Source organism: Nomascus leucogenys, chromosome 1a (genome assembly GCF_006542625.1).
Source record: "Nomascus leucogenys isolate Asia chromosome 1a, Asia_NLE_v1, whole genome shotgun sequence".
NCBI lineage: Eukaryota > Metazoa > Chordata > Mammalia > Primates > Hylobatidae > Nomascus > Nomascus leucogenys.
In genome coordinates, this window is record NC_044381.1 from 94,646,107 (window position 1) to 94,665,767 (window position 19,661).

General features: G+C 35.0%; 1 protein-coding gene across 18 annotated transcripts in view; it reads right to left on the bottom strand.

The window, feature by feature from the left end:
• RALGAPA1 (Ral GTPase activating protein catalytic alpha subunit 1) overlaps nt 1-19,661 on the bottom strand; it is a 219,588-nt gene that overhangs the window by 6,835 nt on the left and 193,092 nt on the right. For 9 of the 18 annotated variants that reach the window (XM_030813603.1, XM_030813509.1, XM_030813520.1 and 6 more), the window contains 2 exons: nt 3,809-3,933; nt 3,208-3,238 (listed from right to left, as the gene is read on the bottom strand). In XM_030813603.1, the coding sequence (XP_030669463.1) occupies nt 3,231-3,238; nt 3,809-3,933 (133 nt within the window). In that variant the 3' untranslated portion in view covers nt 3,208-3,230. The remainder of the gene's footprint in view (nt 1-3,207; nt 3,239-3,808; nt 3,934-19,661) is intronic. The other 9 variants (XM_030813587.1, XM_030813555.1, XM_030813552.1 and 6 more) reach the window with 1 other exon arrangement.

The following is a 19,661-nucleotide window of genomic DNA, read 5'->3' on the forward strand; positions in this document are numbered from 1 at the left end:
TTTATTTCAGATCATTTCAAAGCCTGAGTAGTTTAAATAACTTTTAAAGAAGGACATTGAGCTAAAAAAGGTTATCTAAAGCAATGGCTAAATTTTGATGATCCATCCCACTCAAAGATTCAAAGAAATAGATCTGACCATCATAAATCCCATCCTATCTGCATATGGGAATATAGATTTTGCAAATTAACAGCACAACTGAGGTTAGAAGGCAGACTAGATACTACTCTAGGTTTTCATAGTCACTCTAGATTCTCTCTGAATTTGGTATCATAAAAATTATATTTGAATTTTATTAATTTTATAATATTCCTTTAAATAGGAACCCCTATATTCTCCAAAAGTAATTATAAGAAGTGTTATGTATGTATAGATATATGTTTGTGTATGTATATATATGTATATATGAATACAGAAAGACATGAACACCTATCAACACTTTAATTGTTAAATAACTAAAATCTCTAACTTAAAGACATAATACTCCAAAAAATTATGAGTATATTTTTAATGTTGAAATTGAGAAAGTTAAACCAATTAATATTTACTATACACTTTTAGCAAAACAGGATCCTGTTTCTTGTTGTCATTCTAGAATTTCTCTTATTACAAAATAAAAAAAGATAATGTTGAAAAGACAATATAACATGGGGAGAAACATGTACATATGAACAAACAGTGTAATCTGGCCAAGAAGAACAGTAATTTCATTTTAAAGTTTATAATTAAAGGAGAGGTATTTGTAAATATGAAAAAACTTTCAGAAGTCACTAAAAACTTTTGATATTTTCCACACACATGCCTGACAAAGATAAAGGGATTTTTTCCTGTAATTTTTTAAAAATAAAAAACAAGAAAAATCTAATAATATTTTAACGTAGTTATGAAAGATCAACAAAGTGTGACATCACGATATTTCCCTCAATGACCTTAGGGATAAAAATAATTTCCCTTAAGTATCAGTCTACTGCTACAGACAGTACATTTTGAGAAAATACAGTTATGAAATTTATGGATCAACTATGATGCACCAAAATCTTTCATATCTATTTTAATAATACTGAGAGTAATACGGAAAAATGTTTTCTCGGATTTAAATGTCACCACAGTTGATATGCACGTTACCGCTAACCAGAAAGTGGGCTTTAGATACTCTTGAACCAAATTAAGAAATCTTAAAAAAATATTATTTTTCTATACTATTCCACTGAATATAATTATGTTATAGGGTTGGTTAGACAGAATATAATCACCATTCTGGCATTTCTTTAAAACTTAATTTCAAATGACTATATTAGTATTGATTAGTACTATTTTATATACACAGGGTGTGCACAGGATATCTAAAGTTGATTTTCAATTGCAATTATGAATCCATTTCTTCAATGTGGTGAACACATTTTATACTTCTGCTAGAAAAAAGATTAAAAACTTTACAGTATTATGTCATTTTTGCAAACCAGCAGTCAGGTCCAAACTGCTATTATGCAGCTTATTTTATGTCTTCTCTGCCACTTTGACTTATAACTTTAAAGGGAGCTCCATATGTATGGGATTTATGATAGAAAAATTAAGATTTGAGATAACTGGAAAAAATTATTTTTCAGATTCTATGTTTTTGCTACTCTAAGAATAAATATTTCATTTTTATTTTGTGTTGAACTGAGAACCACTCTGATAAAAATTTATGTCATAACTATTAAAGTCTGCAAAAACTTATATGGAAATGTATTCAGTAATACTGGCACAAGTTATTTACAAGCAAAAACACCCTTTTGAAAATTAGAGTGCATATTAAAATTAGAGGATGGTTCTTAAATGCAGTGACAACTCTTAAAAATTAACTGAAAAAAATTTGTAGCACAATATTAGGTTTATGTTCAAATTCACATTTTTACTACTATTTAGACAATCGTAAGTGTTATTTTAAACAACTTACACAATAATTTTGTAAGACACATTAAAAATGAAGCCAACAGAACCTTGACTTGGCTGCTGTAGCATGCCTTAATGTCTCAGAAGTGAGATACTACTCACTTCCATAATACCTGGCCAAATGTGCAGGATAACATGCAAAATATGGGGAGAACATTAAGATGACAAATACGAAAGAGTACAGCTGGTAAACAATGACACATGAGAACTGAACAGCCTTTATCAATCTAAGGGGGAAAGTTAGTCCAAGTGTGGTTCTATTATCAATATTTTTCACTTGTGAAATTTATGGCTTGACTATAGGATACACAAGTGTTATTCATATCTCTTTTAATATAATCTGACATTTTATCATTCTCCATTATTAAACAAGAAAATTGCCAGATATACTTAGTTATTTTGCTGTTCATTAATTTAATATTTCTCTTTTACCATCTTTTTTAATGCCAAACTGAGTAATTTTGGATAGTGTCAATCCACTAAAGTGAATCTTAGACTTTTTATCTCTTTCAAAAGATTCAACCTGGTCTAATACGTTTTTGTCTTTGCTAGGTCTTTTATACTGTCTGGAAAGGGATCTAAATTTTTTGTAAAATTATTTTTCTAATGGCAATTTAATGATGACAGGAATGGAAGCTTTAATTTCACTAACTAAATCTCAATTGAGAATTACAGTAACTTTTTCCAAATAAATTAGGCTAGAAAAGAAGTGTTGTGCCTTTTGAATTTATTTAATATAAAGAAAACTTATTTAATATAAAGATAATTTGAAGGTTTACTATGACAAACTTCAAGCATATTATGTTCTCTTTTCCTGCTTCCCTTGAATACCATTACAACAGTCATCTTTGTATTTCAGGTGCCTAGTGAAGTGCAAGGCACACAGAGAGTTATCATTTGATGAGTTAGGATATCCAATAACAACGCAACACATCACAAAATACAAAGACACACTACTTCAGTTCAATAATACTACTTTTTCATGCTGAGAAACAGAAAAAAAAAGGTCAATATAGCAAGGTGTAACTAATTTCAACCAAGGGATTCTATTATTAGTTATTTTTATCCCCAAACCATGTTAGTGTTTCATGCAGACCTGGGTTAGTCAGTATAATACTGGAAAAAATTTAGTGACAATTTCTGAAATGTTTAGTATGAACCAGACAGTGTTAAGTTTACTTATTGTTTAAGTTACAAGCTTAGAGCCTGCTAATTTTGAAAAAAGGAAATGGGAGAAGAACAGAGGGTGTTTTGGTTGACACTTTGTCTTACCTTCAGATAAACAGAACTGATATTTAATGATCTAAAGAGGGAAAATAAATGAAACAATCATAAGGAGTGCAAGATATTACAGAATAGGAAGGCCACGAGTCATTTATTTTCTTACTGATTTCTTCAAAATTAATCATAAAATGCAGTACCCTCTTACAATCTTTAATTATTATAACATAAATTACAATATTAAGTACTTCTAAATCTAGACCAGTTATTTTAGCTTTATCTGTAAAATCAGAGATGATGGGGTGATATTCTTGGCCACAAAATTTGATCCTCTGAAGTTCAGAGTGCATGCTTAACTTGTATTTCTTTTGCAGATACTTCAGAAATGATTCCAGAAGATGCAAGAGTCATTGAATATTAGCTCAGATAAAATGTGGTACACGTACTTTTATGAAGACTGTTGACTTTTAAGGAACTGCATTTAGGTAAAAGAAACCATAAATCAAATTTATAGGCCAAATTCAAATACTAAATAGTGATAAAAAATTCATATTTCAATGATTAGAATTTTTTTCAAGCAAGTTTTTAGAACAAAAGGGTACTGCATTTCAAGTTCCAATAACAAGTAACTAATACTCGCTTTTAATCTTACCGGCATCAGATGGTAAATGGTGGTAGGGAGCTGGAGAAAAAACCTGTGCTGCAAAATCTTCAAATGTTGTTGGTTCTAAGTGGTGCTGGACAATTGTTTGCAGGTATCGTGCTCTCTCCTCATAGCTGATTTCCTTTGGTTAAGGATAAACTTAAGTGCAGCTTATACTGGAAAAAAAATCTTATCAAAAAGGACTGCTATGATTGCTAAGCCATTACTTCTTAATAGAATTATTCACTAATTATTCTTATATATCATTAACAGTATGGCTTTTTAAAGTGCAAAAATATAGTTTTTAATGTATGTTTACTCTTCATGATCCCACTATAAATGACAACTTAACAGGGAGACATTTATTAGATAATAATTACAATAATACTAAACTGCTGAAATGAAGGAAGTTAACAGTTTACTTGAGAAAGGATTCAATTTCTATCAGGAGTCTAGGCTGAAATTTATATCAGCCTAGGTTCATCTTATCTTGTTAATCAGCTTCCATCTGCAGATTTACTCTCAAACGCCATGCAAGAAACATTGTAATGTTCCTTAAGATACTATGTCCAAAATTCTGTTTTTCATTTGTAAAGATTTATTGTGAAAAATTCCTACATATCTTCTTCTTTTTCTAAAATCCCTGCATTTTCTCAACAATTGTTCTCATTTTGAATGGAAGACTACTGTTGCTGTAATCCTCGAATAACTCCATGTGGTTAAGATAAATACATAGCTGAATCTGTATGCCGGGAAAACATACCTAGTCAATTATAACACTGAAACAAGCAGGAATATTTGCAGAGTCCACAGGACTCCTAAATACTAACAAAGCATCTCCAGGGCACTGACACTAACAGAAAAATACTGTAGTTCCCTTTCACCACATTTTCTTCTCTGATATTATTGACAAGCAACCAGTACCTTGAAGTGTTGTTGCTTTTGAACAACCCACTCCAGGCTTCCTGTTTCAGCAGGCCTGATTGTGCTGTTAGCACAGAGAGGGCGAGAAAGAGAGAGAATATTTCTGTTGTTCACGAAAGCAACTATGGAAATGGCTGTCAAAATGTAGAGCAGCAGGCAGCAACATACAATTATCAGGAAAAACTCACATGCTGACTTCATGTCGTATAGTTCCTGAACTGAGAAATCAGTTAACCTTTCTTTTAAAACTTTTAAAAGTTTCCCTGTGGTACTCAGTGTGCTATGTTGACAGGCTTTACATAAGACATTTAAATAAGGATAATAAAAATTTGTCTACTGGTTCTTCTTTTTTTCCACTGAATTTTTCCCCAAAGTCCACTTTAATATTTTCCCTCAAAATTCCTTTTTAAAAAATGCAATTTAATTATTATATAGTTCTAAAATTCTAGAAATTGTAGACTAAGCCTACAAGACCCAAAAAAATAATTTGAGAGGAAGATAATTTTAAATAATTCAATGGGAGATACCATGGCTAGTTAGTTACATTTACAAGTTCACTGAGTAAGAAGAGAAAAAAAAAGTATGAGTTAAAGGCAAGACTACATTCATTATGCACTTGACTTTGATTGTCGTTATCTTTTGCTAAGTGGCTTTCATATTACAATTTATCTGCTTCTATTACAATTTATCTTATGTATCAAATATTAAAATAACCTTGAATCCCAATTCCTGGCAATCTATTACTTTCCATTCTGTACACTGGGGGTGAACTTCAAAAGAATTTTACTTTTGAGGTGGGAAGCAACAGGACAAGATGCATATTAAAGTGATCAGCATCAAGGATTTTACATGAGGATAATATGGACATTTTTGAGTCTTAACATAAACAAGTAATATAGCACACTTTTAAAGGGGGATATGGTTATAAATGGAAGAGGATGAAACTGATGGTACAATCTAAATAATACCACATATCTCACAACTTGTTGGAAAGTACTTTTTTCATTGGGGGAGATTCACAGCTGCCGAATTTTCTGCAGTTAATAGAGTCCTTTGATTCACAGCAGTGCCCCTTGTACAAAAAATACTGGCCTTTGTGTATTACCAGAAACTAATTTTCTATTTGGCTGAAAAGGGAAAAATGGGGTTATTGCTTCTCCCTCCTACAGAGCTTTTCATTATGCCTGATGCACTCAACTTCTAAGCTCTTCTGAGAAAAAAAATAACTGAAGAGGCAAGAGGTAGAAAAATGAGCTTGTTAGCACATTAGAAGTGAAGTATCTTGGTGGGCCCTAGAAATTCCCAGTGGTGTGTTAACTTATCACTCTATGCATGCTGGCACTGATAGTCTTCCAATTGATCACTCTCTTTTCGCACCAAAGGTGCTGCCAGGAAGCAAAGGCTGAAGGCCCACAGGAGAACAGTCTGCTATCAAAACAAGCTGTTTTTAAAAGTCTGCTTGAATGGGTAAAACGCTTCATGAAAAAAGTAGGGTGGAGACACCTACCTGCTTTTAAAAATGTTCTACTTTCAGAGGGCCTATAAATGAAATATTTTACGTTATATTTAGAGTTTATATAAAAATTAGGCAGAAAGAAAGCAAATGTTAATATTTCTAAAGCAGTGAGGATATTTCCAACGTAGTAAATTCATCGAAGCAAGAAAATGATTATCTAGCTAAAATACATTTTGCAGACTAATTCTACTTCCTTATACAAAGAGGCTTATAAAATGGAAAAAACCCTAATACACAGCTGCACAAAACTAAAATTATCCAGATATAACATATTCATTTTGTATAAAAAATATATTTAATAAATTTACAATAAATTAAATAAATTTCATTAATGAAAACGATGCTGTCTAAAATTATTTTAAAAGTTCAAGTCAGGGTGGCAGAGTGAAGGGAAGCAATCATTAACGGTTGAATTTAAATGAAAAAACTACAGTGCTCATCACTTATTAGGTAAGTTTCCTTTTTGGGGGGTCATCTTCAGGAAACACTGTTAGCTTGGTAAAATAATTGTATCTAAGGTAAATCACCTTCTAAAAGCTAAATGATCTTTATAAGTTTCCCAGTTTGACGTAGCCAAATAAATAAATAACATGAAAACAAGCCAACCCAATCTACAGGACTTACATCTCCCCCACCCCGCCGCTTTTTTTAATTTCTGAAAACATGTATTAAGGAAATATAATAAACTCTAAGCACTTAAACCACAGTTCTGTGTCCACAACAAGGTGCTTTTTGTGATTGAGATGATTAAAGTTCCAAACAGTGCTGTTAGAATCTGCAATTGTAATCATCCAAAGCAGTTAATTCCTATATCTCATTATAATAGGTTAGACACTTACTCCATAAAAGGCATCTCTCTAGGGAAGAGTTATTAGTACATATACATTGAGTGGCACACAAACTCCACAGTTGGCAACAACAGGACAACTCAAGCTATCGTTTTATATAGCCAGTGCATGTTGCCATTGGCATTGAAATTAAAAAACTGAAGTGGGTAAGATGATAAAAAGGTGAAGGTAAACAAAAAAATTCAGAACAAAAATTTAAAGTACAAATCTAAGTTGAAGCAAGCAGATTTTGGTTGTAAATTTAAAACAACTCAAGCCAAAATTAGCTAATAAAAACCATTCGATGAGGGAGACTTTTAGCTAGCAGGAATCTTTAATACATAACTAGCCAATCAAAAAGAAAACACACAGGTGCTGCAATCACAGCAATATAATTATCTACTAATCCTCCTTCCGCTTTCTACAAAAGGAAAAAAGGGGGGAAGGAATATTACTATTCTAAAAATAAGGCAACAAAACGTCTATAGCGTAAAGAAACAATTTACATGTAATCTGTAATTCATTAATATTAAGTTAACATCATTACATATTTTAAATTATTACTCTTGATTTTAAGCTTCAAGACCAGCTATTAAGAAGCTGGGTTCAGGCCGGGCGCGGTGGCTCACGCTTGTAATCCCAGCACTTTGGGAGGCCGAGGCGGGCGGATCACGAGGTCAGGAGATCGAGACCACGGTGAAACCCCGTCTCTACTAAAAATACAAAAAATTAGCCTGGCGTGGTGGCGGGCGCCTGTAGTCCCAGCTACTCGGAGAGGCTGAGGCAGGAGAATGGCGTGAACCTGGGAGGCAGAGCTTGCAGTGAGCCGAGATCGTGCCACTGCACGCCAGCCTGGGCGACAGAGCGAGACTCCATCTCCAAAAAAAAAAAAAAAAAAAAAAAGAAGCTGGGTTCAATTTCAGACTGATTCTGGAAAGATAAGCATAAATTTTCTGTGCCATAATTTATCTGTATGTTAAATGAGGATACATCTGTAAGTTAAATGGGGATGCCATCACCTGCTAACTTCATAGGGTGTTGAAGATAAAGGATACAAATACGGGGTAACACAAAAGTGCCCTGACACCTGTCCTGGAATAGTTTCTTTTGACCTTTGGCTCACATCTTTGTAAACGGCAGGTGCTGTCTCTAGGAGGACAATTTTTGATGTCAGTTTAAGAAATATACCTGTATTCATGTGCAAGAGCTCTTTGATAATACTACTAATATTTCTTGTTTGCGGCACGTACAGAGAGAGGGAATTCTGACTTATTCTGATGCAAGGAAACTGATTTCTCATGGAGGAAAAAGACAAAAGATACTGCAGAAGGTTATGCAGTATCAAGTATTTCAACTTTATTAACACATAGAAGAATAGATAAAGGTAGATTTGGTTTTAAAGAAGCAACACCTTTCATTCTCCACAATAATTTTATTAATCTGGTAATTCTGAACTGCTTGTAGTGTTAGAAAAGGGAAAGCTTTCAGTTTTGTAATTCCATGGCATAACCAGTAGGCTGTATAAACATTCAGTTCAAATCTAATTTGTGAGTTGTCTGAAAAAATGGAAATGTGTGTGTGTATATATATGTGTGTATACATATGTTATACACAAGAATGAATGTAAGGTATAATTTTCACGAAAGGAATTATAAAAATTAAAACTTGTAAGCAGATATCAAAGATCTCTATAATTGCTTATTTTCCTCTGAAGTTCAGGTTTCATGTTTTATTTCCTAAACAAGAAAAAAAGATTGGCTCATTTTAAAATAAAGGCAAGTATAAAGTGTTTATATCTGTGCTCAGTGGCATAGTCTCAGGGATTTAAGGCCCATTCTGAAATTCTTAATTTAGTAAGCACTTCCCTACACTCATATATTTCTATAGCTTCTTTGTGGTTTCAGCACTTAGGAATTTTATCTCCCTTCTCTAGAAAGAAGATTCCAAAAATAGTAAGCACAGGAAGAGGGAGAATTCCAATAATTACTTAGAAATGTTGCCTACTGATTTAAAAAAATTTTTTGGCGAGTACAACTTAAATCATATTTGAGTTGTAACTTAAAGTAGCTGAAATCTGAGTACTACTTAAGTTGAGCAGATTAAATTATTCAATACTCATAAAGTTTGTAAGGTTGGTAGCCTGAAATTGGCTATGGTGTTTCCACATCATACATCTTGAAGACTGCTGCAAAAACACCCACCTGCCAGGCCCCCTTTAGAGAGCTCTTTCCTTAGGCTTGTTCTTCTACTAAATACACTTTCTTAAGAAATAGTTTTTGTACCTGATTCTTGGGGGCAGATTTGGTGGTTCTTCAATGTTACTTCTTCACTTTAGAGACTACTAATCCAGCTATTCTACTTATGTTATTGAAATTTTAATGATCCATTTTGTGGTTACAGACTAGTGGTGAGACCAATGCCATGGGGACAGAGACCTTGTCTTCTTATCTTTATCTCTTCCACACCCAACACAGGGCCCGGTAGTATTCAATGACTGTTTACAGCTTCTAGAAGGAATGCATAAAGTTGGTTTGATAGTAGATTAGGAGATGTCTGTTATGCTGACAGCCCCTTTCCTCTAATCCCCATATGGCTCCGTAAAGGCAAACCTTTTTGGGGGAAATATAGTTGGAACTTTCCTAGAACTGGATTTAGAGTTTGAATCTTTCTTGTGAGAAAGATTTTGGTTCTACCATGCCCCTTGATCTTGCTGGCCCTCTCTGGAACCAAAAAAAGGTAAATAAAGCACAATGTATAAAAATGTAAAGTATTACATTAAGAGAAAAGAAAACTGATAATTACCTCTCTAAATCCTCATAATCTTAAATAAAGATTTTTTCTTTAGGCAATGTAATTATAACTCATAATTTAGCATTGAAATAAACATTTCCCCCATTGGTTGTGATAATTGTTTAAATTTTTTTCATAAATTCTACAATGGCATGAGACAATGATATTTAGTTGCACTAATTCTATTTGCTTAAGTGGCCATTTATAGAGAAGGGAAAAAAGGGAAGAATGAGAAAATCTTTACAGGGAAAATTAAATGAAGGGTAATTTCAAATCATTTTAGGCAGATTTCCAAAACTGCTCTGTATACCATAAGAATAGAAGTAATAATACCCTTGAAAAATAACACTTGAAAAATGTTAAATATTTAGGTTTTTAAAAAGGCCACCTTGAAAGGGGTTATCCCAAGACAAGGCATCATGTATTGAGAATATTTAGGACAGTTTGAACTAGAGGAAGGATACATCCATCAACATTACTTTCAGGAAGCTTGGTAAAATTAGTTTATTTTACTAATGTTTATAGGCAGCAATAAGCCTTGCCTGAATGGAGAGTACAGAGATTTGCTTGGATAAACAAAGCTGCTGATGGATAGAGCTGGGACTAGAATCTCGGTCTTTTAATTAATAGTCCAATGCTCTCTCTACATCCAATCTCAATGACCTGGGTGTTGTGTGGTGAAAAAGCAAAGGTATATTAGGCCTTTTAGTTATGTCAAAATAATGAATATTAGCTTAAATTCTAAGACTGGCAATTTTTGAAAGACGTTTGTTTACATATTAGTAGAGTAAAATACTATTTGCTATACTATAGTTTACTATACATTAGTGACTATACTACAGTAAAACCCCTTGCATATTCTAAAATAAAAATTTGAAAACAAACCGCATTTGGCACTTCAGTTTTAAAAGGCCTTGAAATATCTTTAAACATTCTGAGGCAGTATCATTACACAGGGTCTTGAAAAAAGAATGAAAAATAAGAATTTTATTGAGACATAGCATATGGGTAGATATATTTTGCAAGTACATGTCAAGGATCTCATGGTTATTATCAGTAGTAAAGTAGCAAATTTTCCAAAATACACAGGGTAATTAGTATCTCGTGGACTAATATACACTGTTCATTTATAAGATGAAAGCAAACTATACTGCTTACCTTATAAAGCAAGATCTGATAAATTAAGATCTGGCAGAGGGAAAGATATTCCATTTCTTTCCTACTGTAACTAATTTCTTCCAGAAACATGCAGTCTAGTTCACATGTAGTAAAAAATAAAATTCCCCTAAACAAATTGCATGAATCTTGTTATTAATATTGCTTATACTATGTTAATAAAAATTCTTCTGAAAGTCTGCAACAGGTTATGACAAATTATTGTCTATTTTTATGATGCCTTATATTCATGAAATTCTTTAGTAGTTGATACTATCTACACCATGAAGGAAAAGCTGTGATTTGTCAGAGCAGACAAAGCTGGGCTTTAATCCATCCTTTTAACCATATTGCCAAGTCTATATTGTTTTCACTGCGTCTCAATTAGGAGACAGGCAGGACACCTGGTACTTCTTTATCTAAGTCCCATGGGCTGCCAGATGACTCAAAATCCATAACAGGTGCTAAGGCAGTGCGAGGATAGCCCTATTATTGAAAGCTGGAGTTGAATAAAATTTGGACCACATATAATTGCTCATAAATCAGTCAATTACTAAATGAAAACATTAAGTAAAAAGTTGATAAGCCCAATTCCACCAAAGTTTGTGTAAATACATTTAAAAAGATTAACCTTAAATAAATAGGCTTAAAAATTTAAACCTACCTAAAGGCTCTGAAAATCCTTCCTGATTTAATAATCCAATAATCATTGGTGGGTTTCAAAAAGCACTAATATGATTATCCAATATGTATGTATGTGTGTGTGTGTGTGTGTGTGTGTGTATTCTACTTTCATGAAAGTTGTATGAAGCAAAACAAAAACTAGGTTATCTGGATTTCAAATTTAGTGAAATTATAATGTCCTCTCATTTAATGAAATTATAATGTCCTCTCATTCTTGGAAAGATCTACTTGGACCCTATCAGAAGACTGCAAAAAGGAAAAAAAAAAAAAAACCCAAATAAGTGAAATTTTACAGTGTACAATTACTTAAGTGTTATCTCTACTTAAATGTGCACTAATTTAATTAAGATTTTATTTAAGTGCTATAATTATTGGGAATACAAAAAAGTGATTTTATTATCATAGTAAGTAGAAACAAAGTACAGTAAACTGTCATTTAAGACAGTGTCATAGAATCTATGATAAGCAGTACATTGGCTTAAACTAATGCACTATATGCCCCCAGGGAATGATATGCGTAGACACTGGACTTTAACATCAAAATCTATCCATTAATCTTGACTTAAATACAATCTATTCTGCAGTAAAAGGAAGAATGGGCATTCAATGAATTACTGTTTTTGAAATACTGCACTGGTGCCCATTTACTAAAATTACTTAAGAGAACACAGGATATGGAATACTAGTAAATTTTACAGATTTACTGATTTTACAAAACATGCACTTGAATTTCCCCAAATCTAGCAAGAGAATCCCATTAAAAAAATTTACAGATTTAAAAGGTTTCTTAAAATATCTCTTCCTTATCCTATTTAAGAACATGCTGCATAAATTATAATACTGCAATATAATTTACCCAACTTCTTTTCAGCTGAAAAGAAAGAATCATCTATGGGGTCAGAATCCCTGGAGTCTGAAAATAAGCATTAATTTTTTTTTCAGGTTGTAGATCATTGTTTCTTTGCAACAGAACTACCCAACTGCTTGCTGATAAAGCTGACTAGAAGAAAACAGAAAGGCCAAGAGGAGTGTTTATATAAATATCAGGGCATACAATATTTCATAAAAAGGAAACAACCCTCACATTAAAAAAAAATCCAACCAGAGGGAATTCAATGAGTGAGATAATCATACACGACTGAAATAGTTATGAGCTACTCATTTAAATGATAAATCTGGCATTTAACCTTAAGATGTGCTGACTAATTTATCTTTAGTGGATTATTTTAGCACTTGTGTTATGCAGAAAGTTAATTTACATTTCTATACTAATATCGTTTATATGTATTCAGATGGTATTTGGGAATCCTAGTATTTGGGAATCCTAAAAAGCAAAGTGTAAATTAAACCAAATTTATAACCTTATCTGACATGTGAATTGTGATGATTTTATCCACTTCACCTCAATTAAATTCTTATGAAGATAAAAAATTCCTTCTTTTCATCTAATTAAAAAAAAAAGGCAACACTGACTTTTGCTCTGCAATAATCTGATGGGCTAAAAACTGATAATAGCATGTTAACAAGGAATTACTATAGGTGGTTGCTTATATTCATCTGCCTTCTTTTTTGATAGTAGTTACATGCTAAATAAAAGTCAACATTCTTATCAAGAGAGTAAGTAAATGTAGAAACATCAGTTCTGCAACAGCTATTTTTGCTTCTTCTCTTTTCTGAACAGCAATTAGTAAAGCAACCCCTTCCCCTCCTCCCTAGTGCTGTCAAGCTGTTCAGAGCAGTTTGCAACTCGACAATGGTACCATTGTGAATGCTCTCTGGGCTTCCTTCCCACAGAGAGTTAAATGGGCAGTTCCTGCTGCCCATGATTGGTGTCCAGTGAAATAATACTCAAGAGCCAGGTTTTATCAGCTTCACGCCAAAGAAGTGAAGCCAGGGAACCCAAGCCTTCATATCATACTGGACCATATGCCAACCCTGATGGCCCCAAAGGTTTATCACTAAGAATCAGGATCCATCATGTCCCTTGTGAAATTTCACTTCACATACCTTATGTGAAATGCAAAGCTTCACTAAAAACTGAACCTTCTTTACAATTGGCATGAACAGATGGATGGTAACAGTGGTTTGGCAAGCAAAAGTTAAGATTTAAATAGGCTCTATTCTAGCGTTTGAGAGGAAGAGCAGTTAGAAGAAAATGGATAGATTTGCGACCCATAGTTTAATTTTAATTCAATTATTATTAAAAATTTAGTATCAAAAGGCCTATGTTTAGTCAATGAAAAGAATGAATGAAAACCACTTCAATTCCTATGTCAAATACGTTTAAAGACTAATTTCTGCTTTACATCCTTTTTTCTTTGCTCTTTGAAATCCCGAAATAGCATCTGAATCTACAGTTATTTTCATATTTAAACAAAGAGTAGAATAAAACTCGTACATTATGTAGTAGGTGTGGTGAACAATAATGTGAGTGGAGCGGTGCACAGTCATCACTAACTGCAACATCATAGGGTTTTAATACAGAAAAAAAAAAAAATCCCTATTCCAGCACAGGTGAGAAGTTGATAAAGATAGAAGCAAACTTCAAGTTTGGTTGTTTTTAGGGAATACTGTACTTTGTCCATGCCCTGATGGAGTTCTCTTTCTTCTCGTGCACTGTGATGACCCAATTGTCCAGATTGGCATATGTGGACCATACTGTTACACTCAACTTGACAAAACAGATAAGATGGTGGTAATGCTTTCTTTTGGTATTTTTGTCATTGTTGCCATGAAGCCAATGTATTATAAGACTAGGACAAAAGTACTTTATTCATCAATAACGTGTAAAAGTGTAATAATGTGTAAAAACTCATTAATTGTATAAAAGTATCTCATAGGAAAAGTGTAAAGGATTGTGCAAGAATGAAGAGTCTATCATGAGTCTATCATAAGAAATATGAAAACCTCAGATGCTCTTTTAAAAATGATACATATGTATAAATATTATCAAACACTTAGAGACCTTCTTAGTCTCACTGAGAAAATGCACTACTGGCTATTAGCCTGGCAATTATTGCTCAACTAATTATCATAAAAAAGACTTTATGAAAATAATGATCAATAAACATTTTGGAAAGGCTTTGCTAGAAAATGAAAAATAAGAAATTCAAGCTGTAATTGTTTTGCTACTCAACAGGCAAAAAACACACAAAAGCAGAAGGAACTCTACCTTAGACACTGGCTGCCATAAAACAATCAGTAGCATTAGAAAACCACATTTATGTTTATTTTCTTTCTGCTGGACTGTATTATCTGGTTTTGAACTACTTCTTGATCTTTATCTGCCACTGCTCTTCCCTTTATATCATCCAGCAGTACTGAACACCTTTTATCTCTTGACCATATCACATTTTTATGCCTCCATGCCCACTTCTTACCCCTAAAAAATTCTTCCCTGGCCATATCTGCCTAGAAAAGATCCATGTGTCTTTGAAATATTAGCAGAATTCTTCCATAGTAAAGCCATTCCTCTAATTTCCATCCCATCCTCTCACCCTACTATCCTCTCCCACTTAAAATTAATCACCTTTACCATCCTACTTGGTCTATATCACTATTGCTGAATGATCCCAAATTGCTTAAGTTTATCATTAGTGCATTAAGTTCTTGGTAGAAGATAAAAATTGAAAATATCTCTAGAATTAAAACAATGTTAACAGAAATAGAAGTTGGCCATGTACTGAAGTCATTTTTGTGAGCTCCCACAGTTTAACTGTAAGTAATTATTGGTCAATATTAGTAAAACCTTAAAGACTCTCTCTAGAGACCATTAAGAGACAATGCTATTTTCAGACAGAATAAACTTTGTTTACTATTATCACAAAGTTATTACATATCAGAGATTCACAATTATTGCTTTTTGAAAGGACAAGGATTTGCTAGACCAAAACTACCATCTTTAAAGGTATGCAGTACCTTTGAAATACAGTAACATCAGCAGGGTGCGGTGGCTCACACCTGTAATCCCAGCACTTTGGGAGGCCAAGGCAGATGGATCACGAGGTCAGAAGTTTGTGACCAGCCTGGCCAACATGGTGAAACCCTGTCACTACTAAAAATACAAAATTAGCTGGGCGTGGTGGCAGGCACCTGTAATCCCAGCTACTTGGGAGGCTGAGGCAGAAGGATCGCTTGAAACTGGAAGGTGGAGGTTGCAGTGAGCCAAGACAGCGCCACTGCACTCCAGCCTGGGGGAAAGAGCAAAACTCTGTCTCCAAAAAAAAAAAAATACAGTAACATCATCAACAGGCATATACTGCCATTTTTGAAAAGAATAGCTAAATAAATTAAAACTGACATAATCAAAAATATATTAGAGTCACTGTAGAAGTGTGGAACATATATGGGGCCCCTGTTTAAATAATTACTCTGTATACACATACTACAAAGACTACAAGTCTTGGCAGCAAAATCCATGACAAGGGTATGTGTAAGCACAGCAAAAAATTCTTTAATTGTAATGTCATGTCTTTAATACAGGATTTTTTTTTTTTTTTTGGAGACAGAGTCTTACTCTGTTGCCCAGGCTGGAGTGCAGTGGCGCAATCTGGGCTCACTGCAACCTCTGGGTTCAAGCAATTCTCATGCCTCAAGCCTCCTGAGTAGCTGCGATTACAGGCGTGTGCCATCATGCCTGGCTAATTTTTTGTATTTTCAGTAGAGACAGGGTTTCACTATATAGCCCAGGCTTGTCTTGAACTCCTGGCCTCAAGTGATCTGCCCGCCTTGACCTCCCAAAGTGCTGGTATTACAGGTGTGAGCCACCGCGGCTGGCTGAATACAGGAGATTTAAATCCTTCAATTATGGAGCAGATTGTTAGGTAAAGAAGAATGTTTGTCTGCTCTTGGAGAGATCCCACTACAATGCTTAGTACCAGTAGCACAATGGCTGTGAGCTTTTCAAAGACCACCAAACCTGGATCACTTAGCTGGTGAGACATTTTATTTGAAGAATTCTCTTCTTTTGAAGAGAATGATCATAACTATATATCTTAGTTAAAAATCAATTTGACTTAACAACTAATCAATTTGTCCATGATATTTAAGACCTTTGTAGAAAGCATGAAGAACAAACGGCACAAAATTTTGAGAGCTCCTAATGGACTCACTAACATAGGTAGTACAAATGTGAAAGCAGCAAAATTGGAAACCTCATCAGCATCTAGACTTCCATTGCTTCCCCCTACTGCCCTCCTGTTGCTACCACTTTCCTTGCCTTACAGCAGGAAGTGTGAGCCTTCAGGGCTCAGCCTCATGCTGCCTCCTTCTTGGAGGGGACACCAAGATGTATCCTCCCCAAGCCATCTGCCACTGCCATCAAGTCAGAGATGTCTTAGCTCATTTTTCTCCCTAAGAGATCTCCCAACCCCAAATGAAGTGAAAACCCTCATTAATGAATGATGTCTGAAAATTATCTTCAGTAAACTATAATGACCTCTAATAAAAATACACTACTGATTAAGCAGTCAAAATAAAAAACCCTTGTATGTGTGCTAGCCTGGCTTATTCATGTATCAGAGGCAATTTTCACCAATCCTAGGTTTCCTCTTCTTACCTACCCAGCAAACTCTTAAGAGTTGTAGCCTAGTCTAATACACATCATCCATGGCTGGGCGTAGTGGCTCACGCCTCTAATCCCAGCACTTTGGGAGGCCGAGGTGGGCGGATCACGAGGTCAGGAGATCGAGACCATCCTGGCTAACTCGGTGAAACCCCGTCTCTACTAAAAATACAAAAAATTAGCTGGGCGTGGTGGCACGCGCCTGTAGTCCCAGAGACTCGGAAGGCTGAGGCAGGAGAACTGCTTGAACCCAGGAGGTGGAGCTTGCAGTGAGCTAAGATAGCACCACTGCACTCCAGCCTGGGCAATAGAGCGAGACTCTGTTTCAAAAAAAAAAAGAATCCATGCTAAATCTAAACTTCAAAAATATAGATAATAAATACATCCACTTTGTTCAAATTAGAATAAATTACTAGCCATCTACCATAGGCTAGGCACTGTGCTGGAAGTTAGTGAAACAAGGAGGGTAAGTAAGACTTGCTAATATATACACACACAGTAAGTACTATAACAAAATGTTTTGAGGCAGTGTAAACAATAGTTTTGCATAGTAAAGGAGGTTTTTGTTTTTTTTTTTAAAAAAAGGATATTTCGGTCATGAATAATAAGTATGTTAGGTAGAAAAAGTAGAGATGGGCATTACTGGGGTAACAACATGGGCCTGAAAAAGAAGAGCATTCCGGAATAATGAATATGACTTAGCTGGACACATAACGTGCCTTGGGCGTCAGTGTGGTAGGAGATGAGGGTAAAGATGGGGGATGGAGCTGGGGAGGAGTACAGGTATATTTGACAAAACTGCATTGAGAAATATAAGGGTAGGGAGGGTAAGGTAAAAATAATCGCTTCCAGGTCATCAAAAAATTTAGACTTGTTTCAATAAGCAGTTAAGAGCCATCATAAATCTTTTAGTATACAGATGTTTCTTGACTTACGATGGGCTTACATTCCAAAATACTCATCATAAGTTGAAAATGCATTCAACACACCTAACTTACTGAACATTATAACTCACCAGAGTTATAAGGAATATAACCTTATAGCCCACTTTAAATGTTGTTGGAGGCTGGGCACGGTGGCTCACACCTGTAATCCTAGCACTTTGGGAGGCCGAGACAGGCGGATCACGAGGTCAGGAGACCGAGACCACGGTGAAACCCCGTCTCTACTAAAAATACAAAAAATTAGCCGGGCGTGGTGGTGGGCGCCTGTAGTCCCAGCTACTTGGAGAGGCTGAGGCAGGAGAATGGCGTGAACCCTGGAGGCGGAGCTTGCAGTGAGCCGAGATTGCGCCACTGCACTCCAGCCTGGGCGACAGAGCGAGACTTCGTCTCAAAAAAAAAAAAAAAAAAAAAGTTTTTGGAACACTTACATTAGCCTGCAGTTGGGTAAAATCATCTAATGCAAAGCCTATATTTTTTTGAGATGGAGTTTCACTCTTGTCGCCCAGGCTGGAGTGCAATGGTATGATCTCGGCTCAGTGCAACCTCTGCCTCCCAGGTTCAAGCAATTCTCCTGAATTTTGAATCAAAATTCAAAATTCTAAGTACGATTTCTACTGAACGGTATATTGCTTTTGTACCATCATAAAGCTGAACCATCCTAAACTAGGGACTGTCTGTACTTAGGTTTGCATTTTGGAAGAATATCCCAAGTGTCGGCAGGGCGCGGTGGCTCACGCTTGTAATCCCAGCACTTTGGGAGGCCGAGGCGGGCGGATCACGAGGTCAGGAGATCGAGACCACAGTGAAACCCCATCTCTACTAAAAATACAAAAAATTAGCCGGGCATGGTGGCGGGCGCCTGTAGTCCCAGCTACTCGGAGAGGCTAAGGCAGGAGAATGGCGTGAACCTGGGAGGCGGAGCTTGCAGTGAGCCGAGACTGCGCCACTGCACTCCAGCCTGGGCGACAGAGCGAGACTCCGTCTCAAAAAAAAAAAAAAAAGAAGAATATCCCAAGTGTCAATGTAGATGATAATAATGATAGCATCATTAATGTAGCTACCATTTTCTGAACTCTTGCTACATGACAGATAGGTTACCTAGTGCTTCATTTGGATAATTTTACTTAATCCTTACATCATCCTGAATTTGGTACTATTATCCTCTTTTTACACATTAAATTAAGGATAACCCATACTTATTGACGTTATCTTCTGAGAAAATAATCTACAAGACAGTAGATACATAAAATTATATAGTTTCTCAATAAACTCATTTTCTTCTAACGTGAAATGGCAACAATACTGACAGACCCCCCCAAGAGGTTTTATAATGTTTTATTATAACAAAAGGCAACTGCATTAGCAGAACCAATCAATTCCATTCCACTTAGTTTTGGCTTTCCTACTTTGCAACAGGTATTGTACATTTGAGTAGCAGAGCTTGAGGGAGAATAAACTG